The sequence below is a fragment of the Cryptomeria japonica genome, chromosome 3, assembly GCF_030272615.1.
Source record: "Cryptomeria japonica chromosome 3, Sugi_1.0, whole genome shotgun sequence".
Classification (NCBI taxonomy): domain Eukaryota; kingdom Viridiplantae; phylum Streptophyta; class Pinopsida; order Cupressales; family Cupressaceae; genus Cryptomeria; species Cryptomeria japonica.
In genome coordinates, this window is record NC_081407.1 from 706,354,998 (window position 1) to 706,379,518 (window position 24,521).

The following is a 24,521-nucleotide window of genomic DNA, read 5'->3' on the forward strand; positions in this document are numbered from 1 at the left end:
TAATAACAATGAACAATAAGCAAGGGAGTACTTCTGGCGCAGATTGGGATTGCTTACTTTGGTTATGGCATCAACAAAGATTGGTAGCACTCAGAACTTACAACCATCTAAACAAACTGAATCTTCTTTCTTGCCACAGGAAGTTAACCAAATTAAAGATAAATTTGGCAGGTTTTAGAAAACATTTCATGTAAGAGAGAACTAAATGGTTTTTATTAGCCAGTGATACAAAATTCAAAATCAGAACATATCATAGCGGTGAAGTCAATACAAGTATCTCGTGCAAGATAAAATTAGTGTTCATCCATTGCAGCTCATGTGTACAGTTCTAAAATTACATTAGATCATCAAACATTAGCTTTTCAAACTTGCAAAAAGTATTTGACGTCAACACAAAAAAATCACTGGAAAATCAATTACACTACCGTATCTGCCATTCAACATACCATTCCGTTTCTCAGTAAAATTTATTTCTGTTAAGTGTGTTTGTTAGGCTGATATACCTTATCCAGACTATTACAGCTGCTGTCAGAGAGAATTCCTTGTGCTTGACTACGTCATTAAATTTATCACTTCAGTTCTTTATCTATATTTGTTTGCAGTCACAGCTAACAAATCTTATCCTTTTCCTCTGAACTTGTTTCAGCAAATGGTAATATAGGCAAGGATTGCTATCTATGCTCTTTATGACAAGGCGGCTTCAATAGCTGCTTTGCACCCTGGCTTAATTTCACTGGTTCTGCCAATTTGGGGAAGCACCCTGCATTTGAGCAATGCAATCCAATTGTTGATGTCATGATTTCTGTTTCCAAACGCTTATTCATAGGTTCGATGTATAATCCACTTTTCCTTTCCAGACATTTTTGAGAGAGCCCAGACTGAGGAGGAGCATTCGAAATAGAATCATTCTCTACCTTCTTGTGGGAAGAGATTCCTGCATCCCTTGAAAATTCACCCCAGCTGTTATTTGTTTTGCATATTTCAACATGCCTGACACCCAGCTTGTTATTTTCTGTTCTTTCGCTTTTCTTGAGATGTTTAACAGCTATATTGGTAGAACCAATTTCTTGATGAATTACTTCCTTTCGTTTCTTTGGATTGTGTGTTGTTGAGAATTGATCAGATTTCCGCATTGGCTCTGCTACACAATCTTCATGCTTTCCAGAAAACCTTTGCCCAAGTAATCCCTCTGTCTCTTTATCATACTTTCTTGTCCTTGAATCATCTCTGCACTTTGTGTCAACATCAGAAGCATTTGTTACTCTCATATTCTCACGCCTAGTCTCACAGTTATTTTTGGTCATATACTTGGGTAATTTTGGTATCAGCTTTTCATTTTTAGTTTTAGCTAAATTCACTGAGTGGGTAAAATTCCCTGGCATTGCCAAGGTTGGAGAATCTGCAATTGAAGGATTTTGCCAGTGAGATTGCTTTTCAGTTAGGAAAGAAGTTGAAGGAGCAATGGAATATGTAAAAAAATGTAGAGGGCCAGATGAGGACCCCAAGCTGTAAGTGGGGCAGGCCAATGGTTGGTTTGGACTTGAATGGACTGGAGAGAAACAAGGGTTACTGGTGTACGTCCAGCCATTACACATTTGTTTCTGGAATGCAGATTTTTCTAAATATGAGTTCAGAAGTTGGCTGTAAGTTTGTTTTTGTAGGGGAGAGCCTTCCTTACTTACATGAGGATCTTTACATTTCATTTTGTGTTCCTCATTGAGGCATGTGTTGCCGCAGAAGTGCCTGACTGGGGAATTGGACATATTCCCAATTGGAGCTGAGAGTGAAGAACTGGATATCCATTCTTGACCAGAATAAGTTTGATCCTTTAAAGAATGTCCACGAACATAATCTGTGGTGGGCCTCTTTTCTACCAGTTTAGGACTATTATTACTCAATATGCTATCCTCATGACTCGGAATACTTTCTGTATGATTCAATTCCTGACGATATGCTTCTTTGAATTTATTTCGAACACTTTTTGATATACTTTCTTTATCTCTACAGCATTCACACAAAGCATTACCCCTAGGACATTGAGAATCAAATTGACCTTTACTGCATACTATACACTGATCTATATAAGCTGCCGTCCTCTGCATAGTAGATGACATACACTTTGCGGCTCCCGTGGTGCTTATAGTATCTTGAATATTGCACTGCTGAGGGTGATTTAGGGAATTTCTGCCCTCATTCTCACCCCCAATTGTAAAACTCTGTCCCATCAGCCTCATGATTGGTTGGGATGTAGATTGTTTCCATTTTGTGATATCCACTGCATTACAAGTTTTCTCCAACACATCTTTTTGACTCGGATCTGCATTGTATTTGGACTGAAGAGATGCTTGCATAGATGGCATTGCGATATCTGGCATCCCAGTTGATGAAGTTGAAATTCTAACACATGAGCTTCCACAGTGCATTTTGTCACTCTGGATTTGATCAAGCAGAGAAAAATTCTCTGAGACTGTCTTATCAGGATTTGACTGATTACTTCTAGATATCGAGTCCTTTAGCTGATGGTCAGCCTGTTGACACTGATTGCAATAGTTCTGCTGTGATAGGCATTTAGAACGACATCTTTCAAGGGGCTGGATAAGTGAAGTAACATCACAACACTTTGTAATGCTTTCAACAAAATTGAATTCTCGAGGTGTTTTGGTACCTTGTGAGACTGATGGCTGATTAGCAACTGTATAATTTGGAATCCTGCATACTTCACTAAATCCTGGTCTGATATTGGGGTTGTAGTTAATGTGTTCCCCTTGGGAATCCAGGGGCAAACCTATGTAACCATGAACAGTGCGATTTCCAGTGAGACCAAAATTTACAAATTCCATTGCATTTTCAGATGTATTTAGTGAACTTTTGGGTGGCTGTGAGGATATACGACTAGGTGTTTGTTTCCATTGATGAAAACGTCTATCACCATCTTTACACCCATTAATAATGTCAGAGCTAAGGAAACGTCCTTTAGAGTCTCTTGGAATAACACAGACCTTCTTGTTGAGATCCAATCGAGCATTTCTAAGGTGAGGCCTCTCTGTTGACTTTCTGGTTTCCCACATGTTTCTTTCATTTTGCAGAGATTCCACTGCCTCAGGGTTTTCTTTTTCCCTGTCAAAACACTTTTTGAACGAATTATTGCTGGTATCACCCAGATTATGTTTGGCATTATCTTGTGCGGTATTTTTTCCTTCTGTTTGAGCAACAAATCTATACCCAGAGTTAACAGGTTCAGCATGTTGATCAGAAATGTTTTCCTCTGTTAGAGGATGGTCCTCATTGATGCAATTCATGGCAGTGCATTCTGATTTTCCATAGGTTCCATTTGATTGTTCAACTTCCCCTGCTTTTTCAGGATTTAGAGATGTAACCTTTCCATACACAGGATTCTTTCCAGACAAGTCGAGCAAATTAGGATCTTCAGATTTGAATGTTTCTCTTGCCTGCAATATGGAATCATCAGCGCTGTATACCTTGTCATGGCTGCATTCATTTTCATGCAGAAGTTTGGAATTCTCATTGTTAGAGTGAGATATATCATTGCTTACAGCGACAGTGTCACTGGTCACATAAGAATGGGAAACATCAGTAGTAGCGTTTGCTATTCTGACTATTGAAGGGGGCCCTTCAGTATTCTCATCTCCAAAAAGAATGTCACTTTCTTCTCTTTGTGCGTTATAATTAGAAGTGATGTCTTCCTTGTCCCTGTTCTCTTTGGGTAACATACTTGCAGATTGAGCATGGTCCATAAGATTATCAGACTGTTGATGCTGATTGTCAGGTAAGTTGCAAATTTCCATTGTATTGATTTCCATGCTTACTGGTTGCTCAGTATTGGAATCTCTTGAATCTTCTTTTATGCTTAAGGGCTTTAGATGACGTTCTACACCATGATTTGCTTTTGTGGATTTTGTTGTCAGTAATGGCATTTTAAGCTCCTGAAATGCAACAGACATCATGATTAGTGCTACATTCTTACCTCACAGCACCTGCATCCTTTTATCATCAGTGGTCTTTTGCCTGCATTATTTAAGATTCAATTTGATGAAAATAGTCGAATTATAAGTGCAATTTTAATGTTCTAGAGACAGACATAGGAACCGACAAGTATATTTGATGGCAACAATGTAAATGACCACAACATTAAATTGAACTAGATCATTAGGCATTTGTTTAAGATGATTTAATTAAGAGCACCTCTGTTGCTTTCCATGTCTTTGATTAACAGTTGGCTCATTAGAATGAGAATTTAATAGTCTGTTGAAAATTGTAATCCTGAGTTAGAATACCAAATTTCTAACATACACCTTTCACCTGACTGAGATCTTTTGGACCTTGCAACCCTCATTCCCCCTACAACCACCAAACAGCAATCAATTTTGGGGGCTTGTTTCTGATGCCCAAATTTGGGTGTTTTGAACAGAAATTTATTTTTGGGGGAAGATTAAATACTGGTAGGTGAATTTGCAATGGCATGAGAAAAACAAAAGAGAGTAGAGAAAAGAACAATTAGTAGAGTTTAGAAGAGAAGTAGAGGAAAATGAAAAACTACAAAAAACTACAGCTGCAGTAGAGGTCTGGAGAACAAAGAATAAGGAAGAAGAAATTGTGTAGCAGTAGCTAGTGCCACACACACAGCAGCTCCGACAATGTAGCTCTAGAAATTTTTGTGACTAGAATGTAACTTTTTTCATTGTAAAAGACTTTTTGATATAAATAGAAAAATATGTTCTCTATTTTTATGAGTTTTGTTTCTTGTTCCTTAGTTTCAATTCTTGTTTATTTTGGCTTTTATTCCAACAGCTTAGTCCTTCTTAATCCTAAGTCTCTTTCATGCTCATTCTACATTTCTGGAGCTAAATTTTTTTATTGTTGAGCTCAACATTACAGAGCTCTTCCAAAGCTTGGCCATTCAAGAGCTCCCCATTCAAAAGCTCAACCATTCTACAGCTCGCCATTGTCAGAGCTCTTATGAAGCTTGACCAAAGTGTGTTCAAAATTGATTGTGACGTCTCCAAAGATCTTGCATTCATGATACCCAAAATCTTTCTTGAGCATTAACCATTGTCTTTTGGGAGTGCCTTGATCAAAATGTCTATAAAGTATTGCTCAAACTTGCAATATTGAACTTTAGTATCTCCTCGTGAGTGAGACAAAGCTCTTTATGATTGCCTCCAGGTGGTCCTGTTGATGTGTTTTTTATGACAGCGTCTAACACAAAATAAAGTTGCCTAACTGTCATTGATATCAATAGATAATGCTTTAGCGGACAAATTCCAAATAAACCAAGCTCTGCTTCGCCAAGTTTAACTACAACTCCGCAAGAACCGGTGCAATCTTCTAAGGATGTTGAAGGATTTTAACATTGAGAAACTGCATTTAAATACCCAACACGGTGCAATCCAAATGACTATTCACAATCAAACTTAGCACAAATTTGGTGGCTAAGGCTAGCTTTACATTGCAACTTATAATTAACAAGATGCAAAAAGTATGAACCATGGAAATTCATCAAACACCATTACATTCTCCATTGAAATTAAAGCACTATACTACTACTCTAAGCGAGGAAGGTGAAACCATGCAAGTTTTTGAAAAATAACTTAAGTGGACACCATCAGAGAACAATGTTTCACTGTTATCATCTCAAAAACTTATCGCAACAATTTCATACAAATCTCCCTCCCTTACAAATGAGGGAGTCACTCCTTTATATAGGCTTCAAGCCACGACTACACGCAAGACCCTAATTAGGGTTTTCCTAGAAAGATTCCTCACACATGATGCAACAAGGTGGGAATCAACAATAAATGCCATTATGCCCATATACAATTAATTCTATCCCATTATGATTGGTATCCAAAATGCATTAAATGCACCACTCTTCTTTAAATTCGTCCAACATGCACTGAATATTCCTCCATGCAAAAATCGCCCATTTATGTCATAAATGCACCATCATCTCCACATGCAATGATTTCATGCAAAAAGAATCTATCATAATGTCTTAAATGTGTTAACCCAACTACCACTTGGCAAGAAACCCCTGGAGAGAGAAAACTTTACTCGAAAATAATTTCCTTTGTGTTTTGATTTCATCTTGTTCTAGGGAAGCTTTTTCATCGATTTTCCACAACTCCTATTTTTTAGGGATTTTTTGAAATTTGAGTCCCTGGGTCCGGGAGAGAGAAAATTCTCTCACTAAGCCAAATCTAATTTTTTTTGAAATTCAGACGGATTTTGATGCCTGAAATGGGATTTTTCAAATGTTTTACCGGGGGAGGGGTGGGGGAATTTTCTTTGTCAAATTAATTCATCCTTGGTCTCCAATTTCCTTGCCTTGGAATTTATCTCTCAATCTTGGGCATGGAAATTCACCTTGAGGTGGAATTTTCAATTTTCTTGTTTTTCCTTGACCCCTTGGGGTCTCGGGGGCTTCACTGGCTAAGCAATATTATATCACATGCATTCATATTGGGGGGTTTAATATCTCATAAATGAAGGTACAATATATTGGTTATCGGTGAAAATAGGGGGTTTTTAATTTGGGCAATGAAAAAATATAATATCTAGTGAAAATAGGGGGGCTTTTAATTCGGACTGTGTATTGGGAGGGGGTGACAAAAAAGGAGTTTAGGGCAATATTTTTTGAAAATAGGGGGATTCTTTAGTATGCCATGAATGCACGTGCTATAACCCAGGTTTACTAAGTGAAGCCCCTGTGCTTGGGATTAGCACTCATCCTTGTCCTTGGGTGCCAAATTGCTAGCATGGAGGAATTTTTTTTCTTTCCTTGACTCATTCCATGGCCCCCTTCACCTAGTGCCTTGCCTTGACCTTGGGCGCTAAAACACCCCCATGAAGGAATTTCATCCTTAGCTTGACTTTCCCTAGCATCCTCATTTTGGTGCCCATCACTTGTCTTGGCGAAATTATCATGCTTTGGAGGAAATTTTGGCTTTGATGATTTTCCATGGCACCTCCCATTTGGTGCCCATTTCCAGGGCTAGGTGAAAATTCCATGCAGTGGAGGAATTCTACATTCATTGACCTTTTCCATGCCTCCTTCATCTTGGTGCCCAAGCACCTGACTTAGCAGATTTTTGGCATAATGAAGGATTTTATGGTGTAGAGGAAAATTCCTCCGCACCCTTAGTTTGGCACTCTCCCAACAACTTGGGCACTAGATTGGCATGGTCAAGGAAAAATAAGGGTGGAGGAAAATTCCTCCACCACCCCATTCTAGCGCCCATTTTCATACTTGGGTGCTAAAGCCATTGGGTGAAGGAAAAATTGTCATGGAGGAAATTCCTCCATAACTATGATCTAGCATCCATTTCCTTTTGTCATGCACTTCAATGCCTTAGGACATTTGTAACCCGACTTAGACATTTTTCAGTCGTTTTCAGATCAAGATGTCATATTTGGAATTGAAGAGATTTTCTTGGCTTGGGAAGATTTTTTGATGCTTTCCACATCTGGAATGATTCCCACACAACCATTTTTTATTATTAGCCTACATTTTCCAACATTCAGTTTTTCCAAAAGCCTAAAGGAAAGGCCTCAAATCCAAGTCTTAAGGATGAAACCCTAAATCGAACAAAACAAACTCCAGACTTAGCCAAATTTGCTGAAACAAGCTGCAAACTAGATCAAACTGACCCCCAAACACCTACAAACTGCGGAGACTGATGAAATTGTTGCGAAGAGACCCAACAAACAAAAGCCAAAAGACCAAGAGGACCTAAAAATTAGGGGGTCCCCATTTGCAATGGGGGGATGTGTGAAAACGTCACAACATCTGGCCCCCACCCAAATAAATGTTCCTAAACATTTCAAAGATAAAAATCCAATTCATGGGGAAAGAGTTTAAAAACACTTGGGGTTAGAACCCAGATTAAAGCACATTCATCTGAGATTGCATAAGTACGTGCATATGCATTAATTCTATCTCACAAGACTATCCAGAACTCCTAAGATTAGTCATGGCAAGCTAAAGCTATCTATACTTCAAAAGTATCCGAGACATTGCCTCACTCCCAGTCAAGTGTCTATAGCTTTGACAAGGTTGTCTCTGAAATCCCACAAATATTCCTCTACTACTGGCCTGGTGTCCATAGCCTTGGTGGAGTTATCCGCATATTCCCAAAGCCAATGTTTTAATATTTTTTTCCGTTTCTTTCATCTTTTCTTTCCTTTGATATTTCATTCTATTCTCGTCAATTCCTTTGGCTCGTAAGTAGTGAAGCCTACTATGAGTTTGGAAATTTCAGTGGTGCTAAAGGAAGATGTAGGGTTTTTGCCAGCCATAACTTCTCCTAAGAAATCTAAATGCCTTAGAGAAATTGTTTATTTGTGAAAAGCATGACAATCTCAAGAATCAGGGGTTAGGATACAACAAAAGTGGAGTACAACCAGACCTGTGCAAGGGAGAACATCATCACCCCACTCACAAACAATAACTCCAAACAATTTAGGCCACACAAAACCCTAGACCTAAGCAAAACCACTTGAGCGGACAGGCTCAAGGGAAACTAGTACCAACAACAGAAAACCAAAAACCAAAACCCAAAGCAAAACAAAACAAAACAAACCAAAACCAAAGAAGGAAAGGGAAACAAAAGAAAACAAACCAAAACCCACAAAAGGGAAACCTAGTCTAAAAGAAACCAAAAATTTTGAACGGACAATACTCACAAGACCTAAATATATAGAACTCCTAACATGATTTCTCAAAATGTGCAGGAGCAGTATGGCATTAGTCATGGTTCGAAGCCTTACAAATTCATCTTTAAACTCGGAAAAGTAATCTTTCACAATACAAATCTCAAACTCAAGAAAAACTTCAGGAAAGATTAGCAACTAGGGAAACTCATCTGGACCATGATTAATCCTTAAGCAAGTTGTTCTTCGCAAATTTCCATAATCAAATTCATAACTTTCAAACTCAGGAGTGAGGAAAGAGACAACCTAGTGGTCTTCATCCTTGAGCGAGAATTCTCGCATATCATCCACTGCTTCATCAAGAGGTTGAAGTTGGTGATGTATCATCCCACTTGCATCCACAACATGTAACTTGGAATTCTAGTCCTTGGTAGGTACACAGTGGCGAAATCTAGACTCAAATGGAAACTTGGAGATTTGAAGGATTTCAACCACTAGCTTCTTTTGAATCTTTAGTAATGCATCTAGCCCCAGCCCCAACCCAAATTGCTCTTTGTACTTTGCTTCCATCTTGGTGACCCATTGGTCATCAAATATTCCTCCTTTCCTTAGGTTGGTTATCATTTCTTCCATCTCGAGCATGCATGGATGAACTTCTTCATCAAGGACTATTCCTTCTTGAAGTGCACTTGAACCGCTTCCCTCTTCATGTTTTCCTCCTTGGATGAATGAGCTTTGGAAATCTCTCACATCACGTCTACTTTGAGATAAGTCCTCCATTTTTTGTTCTTGATGATCTTCAGTAACTTGTAATTTTGTATATTCATTTGCTTCCATATGTCGGGAGTCGCCTTGGGTGGTTCTCCTTGCTTGGATGTATCCATTGCTTCTTTGATCTTTACTCCAATGGCATCTCATTCTAGTGTGATGTAGGAACAATATTTATCCACTTGAATGCTTGATTCAATTGTACCATCTTTTTCCAATTTTCCTCCTTCACAACCTGACAATGTTGCAATGCTTTGTTCTTTCAATGATGTTGACTTCATTTGTTCAAGATAGACACTCTAGATTCTATCTATAATGCATTCCTTTGTAGGCTCTAAAAATATGGACTGACATTTGACGTTGTTGATAGCCTCTTCACATATTGGACAAGTGAATTTTGAATGTTGTGCATTGTGAATCCAACACCAATGAGGAAGCAACACACTTCCAAGTCGTTCATTGCCCAACTCTATTTGATTTTGAATTCTCAACTTGAATCTTGACAAAGGATCATTTCCATTGACCTCATCGTCAGGATTTATGCACAATTCCAGTTTTGGAACATCCTAAAAGATGATTTTCCCTTGTAGAACCAATTCTATCCTTGCCAAGAATGTCAAACAATTAATCTCATTATGTTTGGTGGTTTCATGAATCTGACACCTCCTCGGTAAGAAAAATTGAGATAGATTCCTCGACTGCAGTTGTGCATTCAAAATTTCTTGAATTTGAGCAATGTCCACAAGGAGATTATCTTGACAACAAGAAATATGAAACCGATGCATGTCCATTGAGAAATCTTCTTTGATTTTCTAGATTTTTTTATTTTTTTATTTTTCGCCTTTTTTGGATTTTCTAACATATCTCTGATTTGGCATTTGAAATTTCATACTGGTTCTTTCCAACTTGAATTTCTTCACATGTGAAAATGAATGGTTTGATGTTCAACCCTCCTTCTAGCGCCATTTCTGTCGACGTGGTTTTTATGACATTGTCTAACACAAAATAAAGTTGCCTAATGGTCACTTCACTCTCTCTTGATCAAAGTACAATTGTATGATAAGATTGTAGTAAGTTCAAACAATCGACTTCAAAGTTCCTATATGCAATGGATGTGAGTCAGTCGGCTGATGCGATATACTTGTAATCCAAGGGGACTTACGTTCAAATTATTCTTTCACCTCTTTGTTCTGGCTGGAACTTCATCATCATATATAGCAATTATGTGATGCTTCTTCTTAAACTAAAATGTGTTAGACAATTCAAATAATCGAAAGACAACTGAGAGGGGGCAGGGGGGGTGGTGAATTAGTTGTCACATATTACTAGAACATTTAGATTTTATAACTTTAATATTGGAATGCTTAAACCAAATACCAAAATAGCAGTAAAACCAATTAAACATAAACAATAATTAGAGAATAAATACCATCCACATGATACCAAGATTTATACGTGGAAAACCTCGTAAAGGGAAAAACCACGGTGGGAAGCCTACCCATAGTCAGATAATACTTCTGCAGTAAGTATGTGAATTACAATTGAGGGGCCTGCACTTGCAGGAAGGCCAACAACCTAGAGCACACTGCTCATCACAAAAAGAGTCTCATTGACTACATAGAAATCCATACTACAATCTAGAGAATTGATTGAACTGCAAAAATAACATCTCCTATGCCTGAGTATAGTTTCGGTTAAGCTCAATACCAGAGGACTAGATCCTCTTACATAAACCCAATTAGATCTCCAATGATCGACCAAATCCTCTGCCTGAATGATATTACATTATTCGCATATTACATATCCATATCTTATTCCCTGACCATATGCTTATGATGATCTACAATGAGATCTTACATCATATATATACAAACCCTCGACCATAAACAATCAAGTCAGCCACAAAACAATAAACCAATTACATAATTACAAAATATGTCATCCTTAGACCAAACAAACAATATCTAGCACATAATTCATCCTGGAAACACATCGAGAGGTCCAATCCACACGTTACCTTAAGTCGGTCCATAACCTAGATCAATCGGGACCCAATGTAGCTCCACACGCTAAAGAAATGATCTCCATCCGCCAAGTCTCAAACATGATCACCATTAGCATCCTGAATCTCCACCAAAGCTGCACCAACACCACTTATGCAATTCATCAAAGATCTTCATCAAAAGCTCTGTCGGTGAAACCCTCGCCGGAACCACAAGCCAAGCTTTCAAGCAAGTAGGATAGCATCCGATCACCAGACCAAAACCAATTGACTGAATATGAACATGACTATCATGGATAAGCCAATTCCATAACCAAATCATACCGGAGCATACCAGATCATGCCAGATCCAAACCAACCAGAAACTACTCAACCTACTGGGACTAGAAGGGTGTCGGTAAAGCATCCAAAACAACTAGTGTTGACATCAATGACAAAACATCAATGCAACACATAATCAATTCCTCCAAATGGCCAACAAAATGAACTAAAATAAAGCAAAAAGGGTTAGAAGGATCTAAATCTACTCCTAAGGGCACTGATATCAATAGAAAATGCTTTAGTGGACAAATTCCAAATAAACCAAGCTCTGCTTCGCTAAGTTTAACTACAACTCCACAAGAACCGGTGCAATCTTTTCAGGATGTTGAAGGATTTTCACATTGAAAAAAGTGCATTTGAATACCCAACACGGTGCAATCCAAACGACTATTCACAATCAAACTTACCACAAATTTGGTTGCTCAAGCTAACTTTACACTATAACTTATAATCAACAAGATGCAAAAAATATGAACCATGGAAATTCATCAAACACAATTACATTCGCCATTGAAATCAAAGCACTATACTATTTCTACTCTAAGCGAGGAAGGTGAAACCATGTAAGTTTTGAAAAATAACTTAAGTGGACAGCATCAGAGAACAATGCTTCACTGGTATTATCTCAAAAACTTATTGCAACAATTTCATACAAATCTCCCTCCCTTACAAATGAGGGGGTCACCCCTTTATATAGGCTTCAAGCCACGATTGCATGCAAAACCCTAATTAGGGTTTTACTTGAAAGATTCCCCACACATGATGCAACAAGGTGGGAATTAACAATAAATGCCCGTTATGCCCACATGCAATTAATTCCATCCCATTACAATCGATATCCAAAATGCATTAAATGCACCACTCTTCTCTAAATTTGCCCAACATGCACTGAATATTCCTCCATGCAAAAATTGCCCCATCATGTCATAAATGCACCATCATCTCCACATGTGACAACTACATGCAAAAATAATCTTTAATAATGTTTGAAATGCATTGACTCGGTTGCAACTTGGCGAGAAACCCCCAGAGAAAGAAAACTTTCCCGAGGAAGAATTTCTTATGTGTTTTGATTTCATCTTGTTCTAGGGAATCTTTTTCATCGATTTTCCACAACTCCTATTTTTAAGGGATTTTTTGAAATTTGAGTTCTTGGGTCCAGGAGAGAGAAAATTCTCTCACAAAGACAAATCTGAATTTTTTTAAAAATTTGGACAAGTTTTGATCCCTGAAATGGGATTTTTCAAAATTTTTACTAGGGGGAATTTTCTTTTTCAATTTAATTCATCTTTGGCCTCCAATTTCCTTGCCTTGGAATTTATCTCTGAATCTTGGGCATGGAATTCATGTTGAGGGGGAACTTTCAATTTTCTTTTTTTTCCTTGACCCCTTGGGAAATTCCATGCAGTGGAGGAATTCTATATTCATTGACCTTTTTCATGCCTCCTTGATTTTGCGCCCAAGCACCTGATTGGGTGGATTTTTGGCATAATGATGGATTTTATGGTGTGGAGGAAAATTCCACCACACCTTAGTTTGGCGCTCTCACAACAACTTGGGTGCTAGATTGGCATGGTCAAGGAAAAATTGTCATGGAGGAAATTCCTCCATGACCATGATCTAGCATCTACTTCCTTTTGTCATGCACTTCAACACCTTAGGAAATTTTTAACCCAACTTAGCCATTTTTCAATCATTTCCACATCATGATGTCATACTTTTGAATTGAAGAGATTTTCTTGCCTTGGGAGCATTTTTTGATGCTTTCCACTTCTGGAATGATTCCCACACTTAACCATTTTTTATCAATAGCATTCTTTTTCTAACTTTTCAGATTAGACAATTCTTCAAGAATGTTCAGTCTTTAGTGTCTGCCTGTGAAGAGCCTCCCAAAATAGACTTTCCCAAAATAGTAAGAGTTTCAAAATGTTAGGATTAGGGAAAAATAAGTCAGGAAAGTACTTCCTAAAAATAGAAACAACTAAAAAATAGTAACTTTGATTTTCAGTGAAATAAAGACAATCTGGGAGGCAGTGAAATCACTAAAAATAGGAACTTTCTAAAAATAGAAATTTGCTAAGAATTCGCTCAAATTTCATTGGCGGGTTCCTTCAAGGGTCATGATTCCAATACAACATTCAGTTTTTCCAAAACCCTAAAGGAAAGGCCACAAATCCAAGTTTGAAGGATGAAACCCTAAAACGAAAAAAATAAACTCTAGACTTAGCCAAATTTTCTCAAACAAGCTACAAACTAGATTAAAATGATCCCTAAACACCTGCAAACTACAGATATTGATGAAATTGTTGCGAAGAGACCCAACAAATAAAATCTTAAAGACCGAGAGGGCCTAAAAAGTAGGGGGTCCCCATTTTCAATGGGGCAATTTGTGAAAATGTCACAACATCTAGCCCCCACCCCAATAAATGTTCCCGAACATTTCAAAGATAAAAAACCAATCCACAAGGAAAGTGTTGAAAAACACTTAGCGATAGAACCCAGATTAAGGCACATTCATCTGAGATTGCATAAGTGTGTGCATATGCATTAATTCCATCTCACAAGACCATCCAGAACTCTTGAGATTAGTCATGGCAAGCTAAAGGTATCTATACTTCAAAAGCATTAGGGACATTGCCTCGCTGCCAATTAAGCGTCCATAACTCTGACAAGGTTGTCTCTGAAATCCCACAAATATTGCTCCACTCCTAGTCAGGCATCCATAGCCTCGATGGAGTGCATATTCCCAAAGCCAATATTTTGATGTTTCTTTTCATTTTTTCATCTTTTCTTTCCTTTGATATTTCATTCTATTTTCATCAATTCCTTTGGCTTGTAACTAGTAAAGCCTACTATGGGTTTGGAAATTTTAGTGGCGTTGAAGCAAGATTTAGGGTTTTTGCCAACCATTAGTTCTCCTAAGAAACATAAATGCCCATGAGCAATTGTTTAGTCGTGAAAAGCATGACAACCTGTGCAAGGGAGAACATCATCACCCCACTCACAAACAAGAACTCCAAACAATTCATGCCACTCAAAACCCTAGACCTAAGCAAAACCACTTGAGCGGACAAGCTCAAGGGAAACCAGGACCAATGGAGAAAAACCAAAAACCAAAACTCAAAGTAAAACAAAACGAAACAAACCAAAACCAAAGAAGGAAAGGGAAACAAAAAAAAACAAACCAAAAACCACAAATGGGAAACCTAGTCTAACAAAAACCAAAAAATTCGAATGGACAATACTCACAAGACCTAAATATATAAAACTCCTAACATGGTTTCTCAGAATGTGGAGGAGTAGCATGGCATTGGTCATGGTTTGAAGCCTTGCAAATTCATCTTTAAACTCAAAAAAGTAATCTTTCACACTACAAATCTCAAACTCGAGAAAAACTTCAGAAAAGATTAGCATCTGGGGCAACTCATCTGGAGCATGATTAATCCATAAGCAAGTTGTTCTTCCTAAATTTCTGTTTAATAAAATTCATAAATTTCAAACTCAGGTGCAAGGAAAGAGACAACCTGGTGGTCTTCATCCTTGGGTAGGAATTATTGCATATCATCCATTGCTTCTTTAGAAGGTTGAAGCTGGCGATGTATTATCCCACATGCATCCACAACATGCAACTCAAAATTCCAATCTTCAGTAGGCACATGGTGGCAAAATCTAGACTCGAATGGAAACTTGGAGACATGAAGTATTTCAACCACTAGCTCCTTTTGAATCTTTAGTAACGGGTCTAGCCCCAACTAGAATTGCTTTTCGTACTTTGCTTTCGTCTTGGTGACCCCTTGGTCATCAAATATTCCTTCTTGCCTTAGGTTGGTTATCATTTCTTCCATCTTGAGCATGCATGGATGAACTTCTTCATCAAGAACTATTCCTTCTTGAAGTGCATTGGAATTGCTTCCCTCTTTGTGATTTCCTCCTTGGATGAATGAAGTTTGGAAATATCCCACATCATCTCTACTTTGGGCTAAGTCCTCCATTTTTTGTTCTTGATGATCTTCAATAACTTGCATATTTGTATATTCATTCGCTTCCATATGTCGACAGTCGCCTTGCGTGGTTCTCCATGCTTGGATGTATTCCATTGCTTCTTTGATCTTTACTCCAATGGCATCTCATTCTAGTGTGATGTAGGAACCATCTTTATCCACTTGAATGCTTGATTCAATTATACTATCTTCTTCCAAGTTTCCTCCTCCACAACTCGATGATGTTGCAATGCTTTGTTCCTTCGATGATGTCGACTTCATTTGTTCAAGATAGACACTCTAGATTCTATTTGTAATGCATTCCTTTAATTTGGACTGACATTTGACCTAGTTGATAGCCTCTTCACATATTGGAAAAGTGCATTTTGAATGTCATGCATTGTGAATCTAACACTAATGAGGAAGCAACATGCTTGCAAGTCATTCATTGCCCAACTCTATTTGATTTTTAAATCTCAACTTGAATCTTGAGAAAGGATCATTTCCATTGACCTCATCATCAGACTTTATGCACAATTCTAATTTGGGAACATCCCAAAAGAAGATTTTCCCTTGTAGAACCAATTTTATCCTTGACAAGAATGTCAAAAAATTAATCTCACCATGTTTGGTCATTTCATTAATCTGGCATCTCATCGGTAAGGAAAATTATGACAAATTCATGGGGTGTAGTTGTGCATTCAAATCTTCCTAAATTTGAGCGATGTCCACAAAGAGACTGTCCTGAAAGCAATAAATATGAAACAGATGCCCATCTATTGAGATATCTTCTTTGATTTTCTATTTTTATTATTTTTTTTTTTTTCTTTTTTCTTTTTTTTGGATTTTCTAACATATAAGAGATCTAACATATCTCTGATTTGGCATTTGAAAGTTCATACTGGTTCTAGCCAACTTGAATTTCTTCACATGTGAAAATGAATCATTTGATAATCAACCCTCCTTCTAGTGTCAATTTTATTGACGTGTTTTTTATGACAGTGTCTAACACAAAATAAAGTTGCCTAATGGTCACTTCACTCTCTCTTGATCAAAGTACGATTGTATCATAAGATTGTAGTAAGTTCAGACAACCGAGTCCAAGGTTCCTTTATGCAATGGATGTGACTTAGTCGACTGATGTCATATGTTGGTAATCCAAGGGGACTTACGTCCTAATCATTCTTTCACCTCTTTCCTGTGGCTGGAACTTCATCATCAGATATACCAATTATGTGATGCTTCTTCTTAAACTAAAATGAACTGAAAATAAAGGGGAAAGGGTTAGAAGGATCTAAATCTACTCCCACAGGGACTAATATCAATAGATAATACTTTAGTGGACAAATTCCAAGTAAACCAAGCTCTACTTCACCAAGTTTAACTACAACTATGCAAGAACTAGTGCAATTTTCTGAGATGTTGAAGGATATTCACATTGAGAGAGTTCATTTGAATACCCAACATGACACAATCCAAATGACTATTCACAATCGAACTTAGCACAAATTTTGTGGCTCGGGCTAACTTTACACTGCAACTTATAGTCAACAAGATGCAAAAAGTATGAACCATGGAAATTCATCAAACACCATTACATTCTCCATTGAAATCAAAGCACTATACTACTACTACTCTAAGCAAGAAAGGTGAAACCATGCAAGTTTGAAAAAACAACTTAAGTGGACAGCATTAGAGAACAGTGTTTTACTGTTATTATCTCAAAAACTTATCGCAAAAATTTCATACAAATCTCCCTCCCTTACAAATGAGGGGGCCACACCTTTATATAGGCTTCAAGTCATGGCTACACCAAAACCCTAACTTAGGTTTTGCCTGAAAGATTCCCTAGACATGATGAAACAAGGTGGGAATCAACAATAAATGCCCATTATGCCCATATACAATTAATTCGATCCCATTACAATTGGTATCCAGATTGCATTAAATGCACCACTCTTCTCTAAATTCACCCAACATGCACTTAATATTCCTCCATGCAAAAATCACCCCATCATGGACATAAATGCACCATCATCTCCACATGCAATGACTGCACACAAAAAGAATCTGCCATAATGTCTTAAATGTGTTGATCCGATTGCAACTTGGCGAGAAACCCCTAGAGAAAGAAAACTTTACACGGGAAGAATTTCTTGTGTGTTTTGATTTCATCTTGTTCCAAGGAAGCTTTTTCATCAACTTTCCACAACTCCTATTTTTTAGGGATTTTTTGAAATTTGAGTTCCTGGGTCTAGGAGAGAGAAAATTCTCACACTAAGCCAAATCTAATTATTTTAAAAATTTGAACAGATTTTGATGCTTGAAATGGGATTTTTCAAAAAAATTTAATGGGGGATTTTTTTTTCAATTTAATTCATCCTTGACCTCCAAATTCCTTGCCTTGGAATTTATCTCTCAATATTGGGCATGGAATTCCCCATGAGGGGGAATTTTCAATTTTCTTGTTTTTCCTTTACCCCTTGGGATTAGCGCTCATCCTTGTCCTTGGGTGCCAAATTGCTAGCATGGAGAATTTTTTTTTTCTTTCCTTGACTCATTCCATGGCCCCCTTCACCTAGTGCCTTGACTTGACCTTGGGTGCTAAAACACCCCCATTGAGGAATTTCATCCCTAGCTTGACTTTCCCTAACATCCTTATTTTGGCGCCCATCACTTGTCTTGGGTGGAATTTTCATGCATTGGAGGAAATTTTGACTTTGATGATTTTTCTCCACTCCCTAAGTTTGGCACTCTCCCAGCAACTTGGGCACTAGATTGGCATGTCCAAGGAAAAATGGGGGCGGAGGAAAATTCCTCCACAAACCCATTCTAGCGCCTATTTTCATACTTGGGTGCTAAAGCTGCTGGGTGAAGGAAAAATTGTCATGGAGGAATTTCCTCCATCACCATGATCTCGCATCCACTTCGTTTTGTCATGCACTTCAATGCATTAGGAAATTTTTAACTTGACTTAGCCATTTTTCAATCGTTTCTGGATCAGGATGCCATATTTGGAATTGAAGAGATTTTCTTGCCCTGGGAATATTTTTTTATGCTTTTCACTTCTAGAATGATTCTCAAACTTAGTCATTTTTTATCAGTAGCCTTCTTTTTCCAACTTTGCAGATTAGATGATTCTTCAAGAATGTTCAGTCTTTAGTTTCTACCTATGAAGAGCCTACCAAAATAGATTTTCCGAAAATAGTAAGTGTTTCAAAATGTTAGGATTAGGGTAAAATAGGTAAGGAATGCACTTACTAAAAATAGAAACTACCTAAAATAGTAAGTTTGATTTTCGGTGAAATAAAGACAATCCAGGAGGCAGCGAAATCCCTAAAAAATAGAAATTTTCAAAAAATAGAAAGTTGCTCAAAATTCACTGAAATTTCACTACCGGTTCCTTAAAGGGTCTTGATTCCAATTCAATGTTCATTTTTTCCAAAACCCTAAAGGAAAGCCCTCAAATCCAAGTCTGAAGGATGAAACCCTAAAATGAACAAAACAGACTCCAAACTTAGCCAAATTTGCTCAAACGAGCTCCAAACTAAATCAAACTAATCTCCAAACACCTTCAAAGTAGAGAGATTGACAAATATTTCATGAAAAGACCCAACAAACAAAATACAAAAGACCGAGAAGGCCTAAAAAGTAGGGTGTCCCCATTTGCAATGGGGAGATGTGTGAAAATGTCACAACAAGTCCCAGTGAGGTTTTTTGCAGCCCAAAATGCCTTATGTGAACAACTTCTCACTCTTGAAGACCTTAAAGAAGCTGTCAATTCCATGGTAGATGAAAAAGTTCATTTAGTTTTAGGGGCTTTCCCTTGCCCATTTGACTTGGGTTCGTGCCTTACAATTTCACAAGCAAGGCATTCACACCCCCAATGATTTATTTTCTAGAGCATTGATGAATCTTCATTCTTGGGAAGATATGAAGCCCAATATTTTCTTTTTCAGCCAGATCAAGAGACATTTGACATTATTATGTAATCTCTACCTCTGAATATGCTTAAAAATTTGGCATTCATTTTGTGAAGCCTTGGAGGAAAGATTGGTGTTGGTCCCCTAACACCACTTTCTATAATTATAAGTTATGATTGGGCTACTGTTAGCTTTCTTTGCCTTCGAATCTTTGATGACACTTGCAACCGCTTGTATCTATTTGGCAATGTCAATCTCATAAAATCTATTTTTCTATCACCGTGCCTAATCTTGCTCATTTCACCTGGTGTATTCTTTTTCAATGCTCTCATTTGGGCTCTTGCCTTTAGCATATGGGCATCATGGACCCTCGTTGTCCATTTTGTGTTCAACCAAAGTCTTTCAAACATCTCTCTTGATTTAGTCATTGTGCTCAAAACTTGTGGAGTTGGATTCAAGACTTTTTTTTGCCCCTTCCAACCAAAAACATTCTCTTGGGGTTCTTTTGGGGGTTCTTTTGAACTTTGGTTGTAAGCAATTTTAGATGAAAGTGAGAAAAATTAGGAATTATATGCAAATAGATATTGCAGTTATTTAAAACATTTAGAATCTTGATATAAAATGTCCTTAAGATGGTGAAAGTACCTTAATTCTTGATAGCAATAGTTGAAAGTTTATGGGATAAAGTGGGGCTTGTAGTGTAGATGGAAAGTTTTATTTTTGTCGAGTACTTTTTTTTTTCAATTTCATGGGAATGGCCTTTAGGAGCTAAAGTCCCTTACATAGGATCACCACTACTACAATATTACCTTATCCTTGGATCATATAATTGTGTGGTTGTCATAAACTCTTTTTTAATCTATAACATAGATATGATTAATTTCAAATTTAGATAAGCTAAATTATTTTTTGAAGCCATTTGTGAAATTATAGCTGGTTTATTTATTTGATCAAGCATAATATTGTAATGTGTTTGCATTTTAAATGTGTATAAATATTTTCTTTTAGTTCAAAATATTTAACATGATTAATAAATTTCTAATTTCAAAGCACATACTTATACTATTGCAATAGTGAAATTTACATGCCGACATGAATTTCAATTTAGTTTGTGTTCATTTTAAGAAATGACTTAATACAATTACATATTGACAAATGAAATATTTTGTGCAATGTTGGGCTCATTATTCTACCATCCATCTATCTTCATTACACAGATTTCCAAATGTTCCACCATCCATTACCCATATTTGCACAACATTAATATAGCTCAAATATTGACCTACCATGATGAAACATTTATTCATTTTGTGTAAAAACATTATAGTTACATCAGCTTGGGTCATATTTGTAGGTGCAAAGTCAATATAGCATCCATAAATGTGACCCTTGAATTTCCAAAATTTAAATTTAAAACTAGTCAACTCCCACAAATTTCACTAGACATGATTTTATATTATGTATTTATTTTTAAAGGAATCCAATAGAATTCATTTTTATCATTCTCATATTCAATTTCTCTTGTTCTAGAGTATTCACTTAGAGCATTTTCTATATTAATGTTTTGAATTGGTGTACTAAAAAAATCAATGATTGCATATTTAACCTATGAGTATTTACACAACTAAAGCTTCCTGTCTTTGATCATTGATATGATCATAAAGACAATCCTTTCTAGTGCTTGATGTAACATTATTTTTTTGAGAAAAGAGCAAGACCCTATCTTTGTTCACTCAATAATTGACCCTCTTAATCTTCAACATTTTTAAAAAATCCTTAGTACTTTAAAAACTATATTCAAAGCATTGGAATTATCATTCTTATCACATCTTTATGTTTCCTCAATAGCTCAAATTATTGATTGATATTTATTTATTTTTATTTAAAAAAATTCTTTTTATGAAACCTACTGTTCATGCCCCATTTCCCCACACTAACCAATCAAATAAGTTATATCTCTCTAATTAAGCATGTCTCCCAAGTTTTTATTTTCTTACAATGCATAAGTTTATTAAAATATACTTCTTGGCAATGCGATGTTTGATTAATTGGCGTAGCATACCTTTTAATATAGGATTTTGTTGTTAGTGTTGCACAAAGAAAACCTTAACCTTATCTAGAGGGCCTCACAACACTTCACTATATGTAGTGGATAAATATGTTGTTTGTGGTCCATATAGGTGATTTGGAGTACTTGATGCCCTCATACCCTTCTCTAGTTGGTATCTATTTTTTGTTGCTTCATGCATTTTCTCTATATCCTCTCTCTTCTCTCTTTGGTTTCTCTTAAACAACTCTTCTTATTCTTGTCTCTTTATTCATTTTTTATTTTTTCCTTCCATCTTCTTCCTTCATCTTCTACTTATCCTACAATTGCAAAACATATAAAATTTCTTTGGCTAAAGCTTATCAAACAAGAGAAAACTTTGTTAATAGTATGCCACGTGCTATTTTATTCTATTTTTAGATGAGGACCTCTTCTATTGGCCTCTACGTGTCCACCATCTTAGCCATTACTTTTTTTAACTATGCCAAAAACTTTTGTTGTTTCTTCATTATTAGGAAGGTTTCAGTGTGTTCTTACATCATCAAATCCTATTGTTTGTATAATGCATCCATACTGCAATGTTGGAAAATGGGATCCTAACCTAGAGTCATAAACTATGATCCCAAATCAATACAACTCATTAGGGGAAATAGCCAACAAGATCCAACTTCAATCCTAAAGGAGAGCCAAATATTTTCTCTAGTTGTTTCCTCTTTTTGATCTGATATGATTAGATATGAATGTGCAACAACTAGGTTAAATGATGCAAAATTGGCAAGATTACACACAAACAAATTAAAATAGAGCAGATAGAAAGCTCACAAATGTACAAATCTAGAAATCAAATATAGAGAGGAACCTAGAACCAAAATTCGAGCCTAAAAATCTTGGTCAAGTGTTCTAGGCAAAGTTTGAGGACTCAGACTCGCCACAGACTCAACAACCCAAAAATTGGACTCAGACTCAAACTCTGAAAAAAAAACCATAGTTTTACAAAAAAACAAAATTGATCTTGTTTCCTATCCTTCTTCAAACCCTACATACCTATTTTGAGCAAATAAAAATGCCAAATGAGTGAAAGATAAAAAATAAAAAAAACACTTTAAAACCTTGGTTGGGTGTGTTTCACTGCAAGGCGAGTCTTCTCATTGGACTCACAAGTCTTGACTACAGAATCGCATGAGTTTGGCACATAATCATGAGTCTTCTGCCATGACTCTCACGGACTTTGCTTGTGATTCCTTGGCAAGTCGACTTGACTTCCCAATATACTTGCAAGTCTAGGTAAGTCCATGGCAAGTCAGACGAGTTTGCAAACCATGGTTCTAGGTGCCTCAGACCTGGAGATACTTCTATTAGTTAAAACTTTGGATTTCAAATCAAGATTCTCTATAGATCACTCCCTTTGAAATTCAACAAAAAAGTGTTGATCACATGTGCAAATCAATATAGAGCATGGGTTTTCGCCTGTTCAAAATTTGGAATCGTATCTCTCAATTTGCTCTCTACAATCCCACAACTTTCAATTTTCAAATCTATAATCTAAAAATAGAAAAGAGGGAAAATGTTGTGTTATATTGGAGTTTACCTAAGTCAAACCTAGGTACAAATTAACCTCCATGACAACTATGATTGATTAAAACACAGAGCTTACCCTTGGTAGGGGAGAGGCTAAACCTGAAGTGAAATGTTGAATTAACAAGATAATACCTCAAGATTGATGACGGTGATGATGGAATGCTCTTTAGATAAATCCTTCAAGTGTTGATACAATAACATGATAAATCATAACAAAATCCATCATGAAAACATACTTGAAACTATCTTCTTGTAGCTTGATGCTCCTTGTACTCAAATTTTCTCTTGAAGGAGTTAGGAATGTGTTGATGGGTGTTTTGTGACCAAAACAACATAGAATAACATTTCCAAAGGACACTCTACCCTCTCTTGAGCAAAATCTCATGTAAGCTAAGATTGTGAAAGATCATATAAGTGATTCCAAGATTCCTACTGTGAACGTGTGACTTTGTGGTGGATATGAGCTCGTTTTGCTTGATGTATGTTGGTAAGTTAAAGGGGACTAACATGATGTGAAATAATATTTCAAGGAGACTTAAACAAATTTGAACTTCAAGGAAGTATTGCGAATGATTTCGCAATGACAAGTACTTTTGAAATGTTTTTTTTTAATAAAATATACTAAACGTAAATGAGAGTAAAGGGTTGAGAGACTCTATTCTAATCCTAAAGAACTCAAAAGACAATGTTTGTTTAGGTGAAATCAACCAAAAATTGTTTCACCAACCTAGACAACTAGGCAAAGGAGGTGCAATCTTCAAAGGTTATGCTAAGAATTTTCATACCATCAATGAACACCATCAAGAAGAACAATGCACATCCAATGATCAAAGTTAAACATACACATAAAAGGCTCAAACCAACCTTACACTGCAAGTAGAAATCATCTATTTGCAAAAGGTATGAGCACATGATTTCAATACAAAACAATATTATCCATTTCTTTCATCTAATTTCTTGAAAACAAATCTAATCTACTTGAGGAAGAGAAACCATGCAAACTCCAAAACAACACAAGTAATCACCAAATTTCAATGAGTTTCTCTTATTATATTTATAGTTTATAGCAACAATTTCATAAAAAATCTCCGTCTATTACAAATAAAGGGGCAAACCCCTTTTATATGCCCCAAAAATGAAATGGACGACCAAGATCAAATTGGAATCAAGGGACAAAATTTCTCCATGCAAACCCTAATTAGGTTTAGACCAAAATTGACCCATGTGGTGTT

The 24,521-nt window shown here is 36.7% G+C and overlaps 1 protein-coding gene across 1 annotated transcript in view; it reads right to left on the bottom strand.

Annotated features, from left to right (window-relative positions):
- Positions 1 to 274: 274 nt before the first annotated feature.
- Positions 275 to 24,521, bottom strand: part of LOC131066527 (uncharacterized) — a 64,085-nt gene continuing 39,838 nt past the window's right edge. The window contains exon 4 of the mRNA XM_058001304.2: positions 275 to 3,944. Coding sequence (XP_057857287.2) covers positions 672 to 3,944 — 3,273 coding nt within the window. The 3' untranslated portion in view covers positions 275 to 671. The remainder of the gene's footprint in view (positions 3,945 to 24,521) is intronic.